General features: G+C 52.2%; 1 protein-coding gene across 1 annotated transcript; it reads left to right on the forward strand.

Moving 5' to 3' along the window:
* Window positions 1-2,585: 2,585 nt before the first annotated feature.
* Des (desmin) lies at window positions 2,586-9,962 on the forward strand. Its single transcript, XM_041650343.1, has 9 exons — window positions 2,586-3,254; window positions 4,415-4,475; window positions 4,574-4,669; window positions 4,792-4,953; window positions 5,115-5,240; window positions 5,685-5,905; window positions 7,464-7,507; window positions 8,962-9,044; window positions 9,237-9,962. Exons 1-9 carry the CDS (start codon window positions 2,680-2,682, stop codon window positions 9,276-9,278), a joined length of 1,410 nt encoding a protein of 469 aa, XP_041506277.1. The 5' UTR covers window positions 2,586-2,679; the 3' UTR covers window positions 9,279-9,962.
* The last annotated feature ends 1,500 nt before the right edge of the window (window positions 9,963-11,462 follow it).

An 11,462-nucleotide genomic window follows, 5' to 3' on the forward strand; every position in this document is an offset into this window, starting at 1 on the left:
CCTTGCTCCAGTGGCGCTGTGTGATTCGGAGTGCGCCCGCCTTCCAGGCCCCAGGGCGTTCTTTCACCGCCCTCCACAGCAGCAGACCCCTCAGGAGCAGAACTGCAATTTGGAAGAAGTCCCAACTGGTTTGAAGCCAAGTCTGGTAGTTGTTGATTTTGACGAGGGATGATGCAATTTATTTGTTAGTTTTCTGCCTCATTTCACTAAGAAACGAAGGGGCCTAGAGCTGGTTGGAGAGCCAGTTCCCTTATGTGTTCTCGGGATGGTTCACAAAGCCTCAGCCATGGCCTTTCAGTAGCGTCGCAGAAATGAATGCGCGGTGCCCTACATACCCGTTTCTCTGGGCTGTGGATGACTGAAGCCAACACCAAGGGCCTTTAGTGGGAAAAGGAGTTTATTGATTAAAGCTGAGGGCAAAGTATGAGCGCGCTCAGTACGGACGGCTGCACCTAGGTCAGCAGCTTCTCCTCCCCAGCTTGCTTAGACTAGCGTGTAGACCCCTCCCCACCCTAGCACAGGGCGGGAAACAAGGGCACCACAAGAAGCCAGTTTAGGAAACCCCATTCCATTCATAAATCGCAAAGGAGATCTTTGATTGGCCCTGTTCTGGCTCCATACCCCTCGAGCCAATTCTCCCTCTTAGGAGATGCAAAGACAGCACTGGCTGGGATCAGAGTCACATTGCTGTGCTTTGGGATGGAGAGAAGAGGTGCAGGGTCCTCAACGTGAAGGAAAGGGCAGAAAAGATTGCAGACCATGTTAAGTGACAATGGCAACTGAAGGTACTGCCTGGGATGTGTTAAAGGATCCATACAGCCTCCGAAATCCACTCAAAGCATACAGTCTAGCTTGGGAGCTGGGACCCCAAAATAACTAGAACATAACAGCTTGCACTGACTTGAAGGTTGGATAAGAATATCTGGAACTCCTCATCCACCTTGTAAGCTCGTCTCGGGGATAAAAATTAGATGCTTAGATGCTCCGTGTGAAAGGCTTTGAAAAGACAGCAGTAGCGAGTCCTTCACAGGTCACCTGCTGTAGTTACAGCCAGACTGGGACGAGCTACAAAACTGGGATTGACACCAGTTCCTGTTTCCTGAGCTTCTCGGAGACCTGGGGGATCCCAGGCGCGGTGTTCCCAGCAGGGACCAGTACATATAAGGCATTGTTGTTATTATTGTTGTGAGCTTTATTGTCTCCTGGGCCTGTTCAAATGACCATTGCACAGTCCTGTGAGGCTGCTTGTTCCCACCCTATGACTAAGGACACCCGGTTTAGGAAGGTAAAGGACGTGCTGTCTAGCAACTCTTTCTTACCAGCCCTGGGCAAGACTACGGCTCCTAATCCAGTGCTCTGTTTCTAGGCTCAAAGCTTTGGGCTACTAATCTAAGGCCCTATTTCTAGGGTTTGCATTCCAGAAGGCTCAGTCCTAAGAGAGACCTATAGAGGGCAGGGAAGGTGAAGTCACAGAAATGTGCTGGAGAAATGTAGATGTCCTTAGGGGCCAGAGACTGCCCTGTGCTGAGTGGAGGGGGAAGCGCGAACCCACTTGAGGGCTTCATCTCTGTTGGGGTTCTGGAGTGATTGAAGCTTGTCACCCCCCTCCCCAGCCTTCCTTGACACCTATATCTCCTCAGGTGCCTGGCCCCCATCCCCAGAACCCCTCTCCTGGTACCTTGCTTCGCCGCAGCCCATGCATTCATCCCCCTCTGTCAATACCAGCTCTGGTATTTCTACTTGGCAGCTGTTGCTGCCAGGGAGACGGCTGGGTTGACGTGCTGCTCCTGACAAAACACAAGCCCCTGGTGTGAGTGGGTGTGGGTGAGTAGGGGGATGAGTCAGAGAAGAGGGTGAGGGAGACAGGGGCTGCAGGAGTCAGGCGAAGGCAATGCAGGGGAGTGGCGTGACTACATACAATTGGACACAGCCATCAGACTCTTTCTGGAAATTATCTTGCTGGTTGTAAACTTGAGGGAAACAGGAGGCCTACACTCCTCCAGAGGGAAACTGAGATTCGGATTAGAGCCCAGGCGTCAGTAGTATGCATAAGCAGTCAGAGACACAGGCCAGGGTAACTCTTTTGTGCCCCCCACCCCCAGGCCTGCATAGAGACCCCTTGATGGGTTAGTAGACTCCTGTTTAGCCCCCCCCCCCCCCCCCCCCCCCCGCCGTGGTTGGAAACCTCAGCGTCTTCTAGCAACTTTTGCAAATAAAATACTTCGGAATTCCTTTTTGTCTATTTCAACGACCTAAAAATCTCTCCTTGGAGAAAATAGGAGGCCTCAAACAAATGAAAATCTCTAGCCTGCTTTCCCCCAGTTAAGGTAGGTCTCTGAAAGTAAAGAGTCCAGCCTGGGATCTCCTGTCAGCTAGCTACCCTGTGAAACCCAGCAGGCCTGCCTGTCTTCCGTCCTCATGGGGCGGCTCAGGGGCGCAGGCCTCTTGCAGGGGAGCTGGCCTCCCCGCCCCCTCGCTTGAGGCCGCCCTTTCCTGGCAGGACAGAGGGATCCTGCAGCTGTCAGGGGAGGGGCAGCGCAGGGGGGGTGATGTCAGGAGGGCTACAAATAGTGCGGACGGCTAAGGGGCCCTGTCTCCCATCTTCATATCCACTCTCCAGCCGGCTGCCTGCCCGCTGCCTCCTCAGTACGTCTGCCCAGCCTTGTCCACGCCGCCACCATGAGCCAGGCCTATTCGTCCAGCCAGCGAGTGTCCTCCTACCGCCGCACCTTCGGTGGAGCCCCCAGCTTCTCGCTCGGCTCCCCGCTGAGCTCTCCCGTTTTTCCTCGAGCAGGCTTCGGCACCAAAGGCTCCTCGAGCTCAGTGACATCCCGCGTGTACCAGGTGTCTCGCACGTCGGGCGGGGCCGGGGGCCTGGGGTCTTTGCGGGCCAGCCGGCTGGGGACCACCCGCGCGCCATCCTATGGCGCGGGCGAGCTGCTGGACTTCTCGCTGGCCGACGCGGTGAACCAGGAGTTCCTGGCCACACGCACCAACGAGAAGGTGGAGCTGCAAGAGCTCAATGACCGCTTCGCCAACTACATCGAGAAAGTGCGCTTCTTGGAGCAGCAGAACGCCGCGCTCGCCGCCGAGGTCAATCGGCTCAAGGGCCGCGAGCCGACTCGCGTCGCCGAGCTCTACGAGGAGGAGATGCGTGAGCTGCGTCGCCAGGTGGAGGTGCTCACCAACCAGCGCGCCAGAGTCGACGTGGAGCGTGACAACCTGATCGACGACCTGCAGAGGCTCAAGGCCAAGTGAGGGCCCAGTGCCTTCCAGATCTTTCCCTTTCGCCCCATCCCCCTGCAGGGAGCTAGGCACCCCCTCCGGTTCCCATGTTTGGGGAAGGTCATTCCCCATTCCCCTAAGAAGAGCTGGGACCCCGGATCTTTCTATAGCTCCTTCTGTGTAACACTGGAGTAGTTTTCTTGGGGAGGTAGATAGAAGAAATGGTGGCCCCTGGGAGGCCTATTGCACGGTAGGCAGCTGTCTTTGAAAGGATGCTCAGTTGCTGGTGGTACTGCGATGACCACTAACAGAGGCGAGGTAGAGGGCCAGCCAGCGCATGGTCAGAGGGAGAAGAGACTGATAGGAGCCCGGAAAACTGGGTGACCTGGGAAGGGCAGGTGGAGGGAACTCAGACTGTAACTTTCAGCTCAGTTATGATGAGGCCCTGGGAAGGGGTGAGGTGGGGAGCCTGGTCCGTGGGCCTAGCTGAGGCTGTGCTATTGCTCTAGGTAAAGGCTTGAGTAAAGGGGACAGTGGGTAAAGCCTGTGGCCCTTTTAAAACTCAAGAAGACCAGCCCATTTCCACCATGATCCAATAAGAAAAGGCTGAGCGGTTCCGATGTGGGGGCACACCCCCGTAATTCCAGCGCTTGGGAGGATAATTCTGGAGGATTGCAGTGGTTCTAGGCAAACCTGGGATACAGAGCAAATACCAAGCCAACTGGGCTTATGAAGCAAGGCTTGTTTTAGACAAGTTCTAAAAAAAAAAAATCGAAAAGCAAAATGGGCTTTGTATATTTACGGTCCTGCTTCTGTTTACCCGACTGAGCGAAGTCAACTTCTTACCCTCAAAGTCACAGCTTTTATTTAGCAGCTACACGGGTCAGGCTAGGCCTGAGAACACAGAGTTGGATAAAATAAAACACAGTTCCTAACCCCAGGGAGGTCAATCTATTTGGGACATAGACTTCAAGGGTGTGGCTGCGGGGCTGAGACTGAGCTACTTCCTGCCCCCCCCCGGGGGCGGGGCCTCTACTTTTTTTTTTCTTCCTGGGCCTCTTGTTTCTACCCAGCAACCAATGCTTGTCCCTGTGTCCTGAGCTGGCTCCCTGATAGGTCCCTAGTCAGTTGTTTCTATTGATGGCTCTGTCCCTCACCATTTGCCTGTGTGTGTGTGTGTCCTCCCTAGGCTACAGGAGGAAATCCAACTGAGAGAAGAAGCAGAGAACAATTTGGCTGCCTTCCGAGCGGTGAGCCTTCTCTGGCCCCCAGCAGCCATCTCTCTTTTCTCCGCCCTGGCTCCACTTGAGCTGTTCCAGGCTCTAACATCGTTGTTTCCCTTATCCAGGATGTAGATGCAGCCACTCTAGCTCGCATCGACCTAGAGCGTAGAATTGAATCACTCAACGAGGAAATCGCATTCCTTAAGAAAGTGCACGAAGAGGTACGCACCGTGGCCCTTGGGTGATGGCAAAAGCAACTAGACAATGGGGTTGACTGACATGGAGGTGTGAGGATGCTTTGGGAGGGTCTGGAAGGAGACTAACGTCAAGCTGTGCTCTGCAGGAGATCCGTGAGCTTCAGGCCCAGCTTCAGGAGCAGCAGGTCCAGGTGGAGATGGACATGTCCAAGCCAGACCTCACAGCAGCCCTCAGGGACATCCGGGCTCAGTACGAGACCATTGCGGCTAAGAACATCTCTGAAGCTGAGGAGTGGTACAAGTCCAAGGTAGGTGATGTGGCCTGGGGACCCTGGCACATCCTCTATCTCCGCGTGAGATGCTTCCTGCCCCTGCACCATGGAGTAGGGCGAGCCTGGAACTTCCATACTCCCTCGCCCACACTGCGTCCCGCTTCTCTCCACCTCACAGCCCTTTTCTCTGCCCTCAGGTTTCAGACTTGACCCAGGCAGCCAATAAGAACAATGATGCGCTGCGCCAGGCCAAGCAGGAGATGATGGAGTACCGACACCAGATCCAGTCCTACACCTGCGAGATCGATGCCCTCAAGGGCACCGTGAGTCCCTCCCCATTCCCACAGGCTCGGCCTCTTTCTGCCCACAGCTTAGTTCCACACCCTGGCTCTGTGACACTTTGAGCCCCTCTGGGGTCTCCATCTCCTCAGGTGTACAGAGAGGTAAAGGCAGATGGATGGATTCCTAGCACCCATCTTATAAGGAACCAGAGGACTCTTGGGGTGTCTCCCTGTGTAGGGTTGGAGGACTACTATAGATGCTCCTAATTAGATGCTTTGTTCTGAACGGCCACATAAGACTTCACTAGAGCTCAGGGTTCCATGGCTAAGAAAGAAGCCTTTGACGATTCTTCTACCTGGCCACGACCGTGTGGAGTTGCTTCCGACCTCCCACACGGGGTCTCTTTCCTCGTCCATTCTCTAGTGCCCTTCTCCCTAGATAGGCTCTGTACTTGTCCCTGACTTGGGCCCCCTCACCCCCTGCAGAACGACTCTCTAATGAGGCAGATGAGGGAGCTGGAGGATCGCTTTGCCAGCGAGGCCAGTGGCTATCAGGATAACATCACACGCCTGGAGGAGGAGATCCGGCACCTGAAGGATGAGATGGCCCGCCACCTGCGGGAGTACCAAGACCTGCTCAACGTGAAGATGGCCTTGGATGTGGAGATTGCCACCTACCGGAAGCTGCTGGAGGGCGAGGAGAGCCGGTGAGGACTTAGGTGTACGGTAGGGTGCTGGGAGCCCAGTTCGTCACAGATGATCTCAACAAGACCTAGAAACAGTTCTATATGGGAGACCGCTATTCTGCCCATCACAGAAAATTAACCGGGGCCACCTGGGTAAAGCGAGATGTAATTAACAGCGTTTTATAAAAAGAGAAATGTAAGTATTCCCTTATCTACCTTTAGGATTAAGAACCCGCAGCATAAAATCATATTCAGCAATCAGTAATAAAACATTACTGCCAGTCTAGGGAGAGATGAAAGTGAGTGGAAAATGATGAGGAAGGAAAGGGAGGGGTCTGCGAGAGACAAACAGAAACGAGGCAGGAAGCCTTGAACGTGAAAGGCCTTCGAGAGAGGAGGCTAAAGGGAGCGCACGTGCAAGCACACACACAGAATCTGTGCTCGGAGCATCCCGCCCGAGCTCCAGACATGAGCACCAGGAGGGTGAGAGAGTCTTCTGGGAGACAGACAGAAAGACCGTGAATTTGGATTTGACTGGCAGTTACATGGAGATAGACACTTCTCAAAACTCTCTAGATGTACCCTAAAAGTTTGCCCATTTCATTGTATGTAAGTTAACATCAATTTCAGACAGATCCATTACGCCAAGAAATGGTATCATCAATACCCATAAAAGTGTGGCAGCCATGTTTATGTATGGACTTACTAGGAGAATTTTTTTTTTGATGTTGTTGTTTGTTTTTGTTTTTCGAGACAGGGTTTCTCTGTAGCTTTGGAGCCTGTCCTGGAACTAGCTCTTGTAGACCAGGCTGGCCCCAAACTCACAGAGATCCTCCTGCCTCTGCCTCACAGGTGCTGGAATTAAAGGCGTGCGCCACCACTGCCTGGCTGAGATTTTTTTTTAACTAGGAGAATTTAAGGTTTTTATTTGTCTCTTTCTTTTGAGAAGGACTGAAGGTAGCTCAGGCTGGCCTCAAACTTGCTATGTAGTTCAAGGATGACCTTGAACTACCTTCCTCGTGTCTCCTTTTTCTTAATGCTGGGACTTGGAAAGGCTGTGCCGGCATGCCTGGTTTATATGGTGCAGGGACTGAACCACAGCTTAGTGCATGCTAAGCAAACGCATTACCAGCCCGGTTACATAAGCAGTATGAGTTTTGTAGAACAACATCTACATCTAACACAATGTGGATGACCTTTTAAGGTAGCTGGGGCCAGATGCCCTTTTCTAGACTAGGCATAGATGGCCCACTCCTGGATCTGGACTGCCTAGAGGGTGGACACAAAGTGAGGGTCACAGCTGCCATTCATGCCTCCTCTAGTGCCAGGAGCAAGGAGGACCTGGGGACCTGGAGGGTACAGTGGGGTTAGGCACCTTGGTGTCGTGCCCAAGGTCAGGATTAGAGTGCATGGTCTTTCTGGAAAGGGCAATTTGTGGGACAGCTAGAGTTAGTTCTTGATCTGTGCATTGTGGGTAGTGAGAGTATTGGGCTGGGGGTTTGGACAGCTAGAAATGGTGATTTCAGGGAGAGATTTGAGTGTCCTTAACTCTTTGGGGACATGCTCTCTCCCTTTTCAGGATCAACCTTCCTATCCAGACTTTCTCTGCTCTCAACTTCCGAGGTGAGTGTGTGCTGGTTGGTAGGGGTGGGACTGCAAGGGCCAGGGAGTCAGCTTGGGTAGCCCAAGCCTTTTAGAAGAGAAGAATGGAATCCTGGAAGAGACCAGGCTTGAAAGAGAAAGAGGGCTGTGGATGAGGCACCGAAAGATGGGGGGTGGAGAAGTGGGGGTAGGGAGGTAAGGTGGGGAGGTAGGGGTGTTGGTTTGTGTGTCCTACTGTGCTGACTGTATTCCCTCTACCTTCTGGATTATTGGGTCTTAAGAATCAGGATGTGTCCTGAATAGCAAACTCTGGAAGCTGCAGGGGTGTTCCCCTGGCAATAGGAGCATCTCGCTCCGCTCGCTCTCTGGGCAAGAAGGTACCCCTTGCTCATGATCAGTCTGGCATGCTGCCAGAGAGCACTTGGCACACCATTCTCTGGCTGTTTGCTGAGTGCCTTGTTTGCGGGGAGCAAGATGTTGGATGCACGGTTGGGAAAAGGAAGCCAAATTTTAGCCAAGCCAAACAATGAAGGGACCAAGCCTTGAGGGCATTCTGCCATTTGACATTAGTAATATGCAGATCGAGCGGCTTCCCAACCCCGGAGAGTAGAAAGGCGCTCACTAATGATACATTAGGAAAGGGAGTCGGAGATCTTGGCAGCCTCTGCTTTCCTAGATCAAACCTTTTACATCTTCGATGTTCATTTCCATCAGGAAAAAATACATGCTGTGCTCCATCGAGTCAAACGTTCATTACAGGCTACTTGCTTGCTAAGGGATTCATAAGCGCCAAACTCCTGACACCAGGGAACTAAATGTGACCCCCACCATGAAACTCAGACTTCTCTTTCCACTTAGTTGTTTATTCAGTTACCAAGTATGCATTTTGCATATAAAATCACTTTTGCTGCAAATCCGTAGCCCTGAGCTCCTAAGGGAGGCATCGTGGCTGCTGTTTCCCAGAGAGGAAACTGAGGCACAGTAGGACCAGTGGATCAGCACAGTCAATCAGTGATCAGCTTTTGCATTAAGCCATCAAACAGAGAAAAAGAACTGGAGCCTCTAAGCTCCTCCAATAGGTCCACAGGCCGCAGCTTTGGTCTCTCTCTTTTAGAGGAGAGTTCGAGGCTATAGACTTATGCAGGACTCTTCTGGAAATCCAGAGACAGAGAGGAAATGAAGAAGGCTAGGGAACATGAGTACTGAGTCTGGGCCTTGGGTCCCCTGCCATCCTGCACCAGCATTCTCAACATCATCTTTTGGCTCTTGAAGTCATTATCTTCAGCAGCACTGGCCCCTGGCTCTACAGAACCATCTATTGGGTACTGGGTTCAAGGATCAGGTCTTGAAGAAGCCAGGTTGCCATGAGGAAGGTGGAAATTAGCTAGAACAATGCAGCCCGGGGTGGAGTCTCATCCATGGTACAGCCTAGATATGAACTTAGCCAGGCTGAGCATGTGGTGGGTTTATTACAGAAACCAGCCCTGAGCAAAGGGGTTCTGAAGTCCACACTAAAAAGACAGTGATGATCAAGACCATTGAGACCCGAGATGGAGAGGTGAGTGATCCGTTGGACCCCTTGTCCTTGGTGGGAGTAATGGGGGTGTCTGCCAGCCAGGAGTCTTTCACCAGCTGGGTGATTCCCTACCCTGAATGGGGTAAGAAGGTCCTGTTGCCTTGGGATGCAGTAAATGGGGCTGAGGCTTCTCCTAGGCAGCAATGGATGGACTGGACTTCTCCACCCGCTTAGGTCGTCAGCGAGGCCACACAGCAACAACACGAGGTGCTCTAAGCCGGACACTGTCCTGGCCCCATCTTCACTGCCTCCTGAAACCAGCCTCTTCCACTCTCGGATGCCACACCCAGCCACTACTTTCCTTCACTCACAGCCTCTGACCCCCTCCTCACTGATCACCCCCTTGTGGTCTTCATACTGCCCAGGAAAGACCCCAGGCACCTCTGCAGACCTTACCAGGAGTCCTGGCTGTCGGCAGTTGTCAATCCTGGCTCTTCAGATAGAACCCAACTCGAGTCATGGCCCTTTCCCTCCCACCCTCGTAACCTCAGGCTCTGGCCTTTGGCTTTGGAGAGGGTACCAGAGAGGGGGTTGGGATCTGCAGGATCAGGACAGAGCTTTATGGACATCCCCACATTCGACCCCCAGCCTGGGTCAGAGAAAGAGTGAAGCCTTCTCAGCTGAGATGGAGAGAGGGGGGCTGAAAAATGTCCAAATGGCCCCTCTCTTTCCCATCCCAGCCCAGGATGGGCCTAGAAGAGCTGGGGCTGTAAGAGGGAACCCGAAGGTGCTGGATGTGGGAGCAGGAGATACAGAAGGAGAGCAGATGGGTGAGGAGCTAGAGGGGAAAGAAGAGAGAGGCAGAGAGTGGGCTCAGGCTGGCGGGAGGGTCCCACCTTCCGCACCAGCCACTCCCACTGCAGGGGCCCTGGACAGAGACAATAAAGAGCCAAGCACAAACCTACGCGACCCTGCTGTCTTGACTGATGAGTCTCTTGGGGGCCCTGGACCCTGTCATACCCCCATTACCCTGAGATGGACTGTGTCACCCTCTTGCCCACCTAGACTGCCCTATGGGCCTTCTGGCACTGCAGTCTATGGTAGTATAGGGGAGGTTGGATAAGGGGCTTCTGTTGAAAAGTCACAGTGCCTCCTCCTGAAGCCTCCTGCCCTACCTTCAGATCATCTGGACATCTGGGTGAAGGTAGGGATGGGGACAGTTCTCTTTCACAGACTGGCTGTGAAGGACGCTCCCAAGGCTCCCAAGTCCTTTCCCCCAAAGAAACTGCCAGCCCCTTACGCCTGCTTTTTTTTTTTTTTTTAAGACAATATCTCATACAGCCCAGACTGGCCTCAAACTCCCTCTGTACCCAAGGTTCAACTTTAAACTCTTGATCCTTTTGCTTCAGTCTTCCAAATACTGTTTAACCCTTTCTAAGGCTCTTTAATGCACAGAGCCCAGTCCAGGCAAAATAACAATGTTCAAAAAAGAGCAGACAGAATTTTTACTTGGATAAGAAGGCTCAACGCTCTGAGAAAATGTCAACCCATCCTTCATCCATATGCAATTCCAATGGAATGCAGTCTAAATTAAAATACCAAAGGGAGCCAGGGGAGGTGTGCTGCCGGTACTCCTAGAGGAGGTATTCAAGAGGCAGAGGCCTGAAGACCTCAGGTTGGGGGGGGGAGGGGCAACCTGGGCTACCTAGTGAGGCCCTTGTGTAAAAAAACAAAAACAAATCCAAACAACAACACTCAAGAACAAACAAAAGGAAGATTTGAGAGAGTTGGGGAAAGTGTGAGGGGTGTATAGGAGTTATTAAGAAAGAAAGGAGCCGGGCGGTGGTGGCGCACGCCTTTAATCCCAGCACTCGGGAGGCAGAGGCAGGCGGATCTCTGTGAGTTCGAGACCAGCCTGGTCTATAAGAGCTAGTTCCAGGAGAGGCTCCAAAACCACAGAGAAACCCTGTCTCGAAAAACCAAAAAAAAAAAAAAAAAAAAAAAAAAAAAAAAAAAAAAAAAGAAAGAAAGGAAGGAAAGAAAGAAAGAAAGAAAAGAAAGAAAAAAAGCGAAACTAAAATAAAACACGTATAAGTATTATGAGGCCATGATAACTCAGCCTTCTTAGCGCTGAGACCTCTAATATAGCTCCTCGAATTGTGGCGAATCCCAACCATAATATTACTTTGTTGCTACTTCGTAACTGCTGTGAATCGTAATGAAAACATCAGATATACAGAATATCTGATATGTAACCCTCAAAGGGGTCATGACCCACAGGTTGAGAACCGCTGATTTAGAAAGTTTTATTAATGAAAGGGAACTGTAGGGGCTGAAGAGATGGCTCAGTGGTTAAGAGCACTGCCTGCTCTTCCAGAGGTTCTGAGTTCAATTCCCAGCAATCACATGGTGGCTCACAACCATCTACAGTGAGATCTTATGCCCTCTTCTGGCTTTCCA

This window comes from Microtus oregoni, unplaced genomic scaffold (assembly GCF_018167655.1).
Source record: "Microtus oregoni isolate MIOR12 unplaced genomic scaffold, Mior012 000004F_ref0000308, whole genome shotgun sequence".
Taxonomy (NCBI): domain Eukaryota; kingdom Metazoa; phylum Chordata; class Mammalia; order Rodentia; family Cricetidae; genus Microtus; species Microtus oregoni.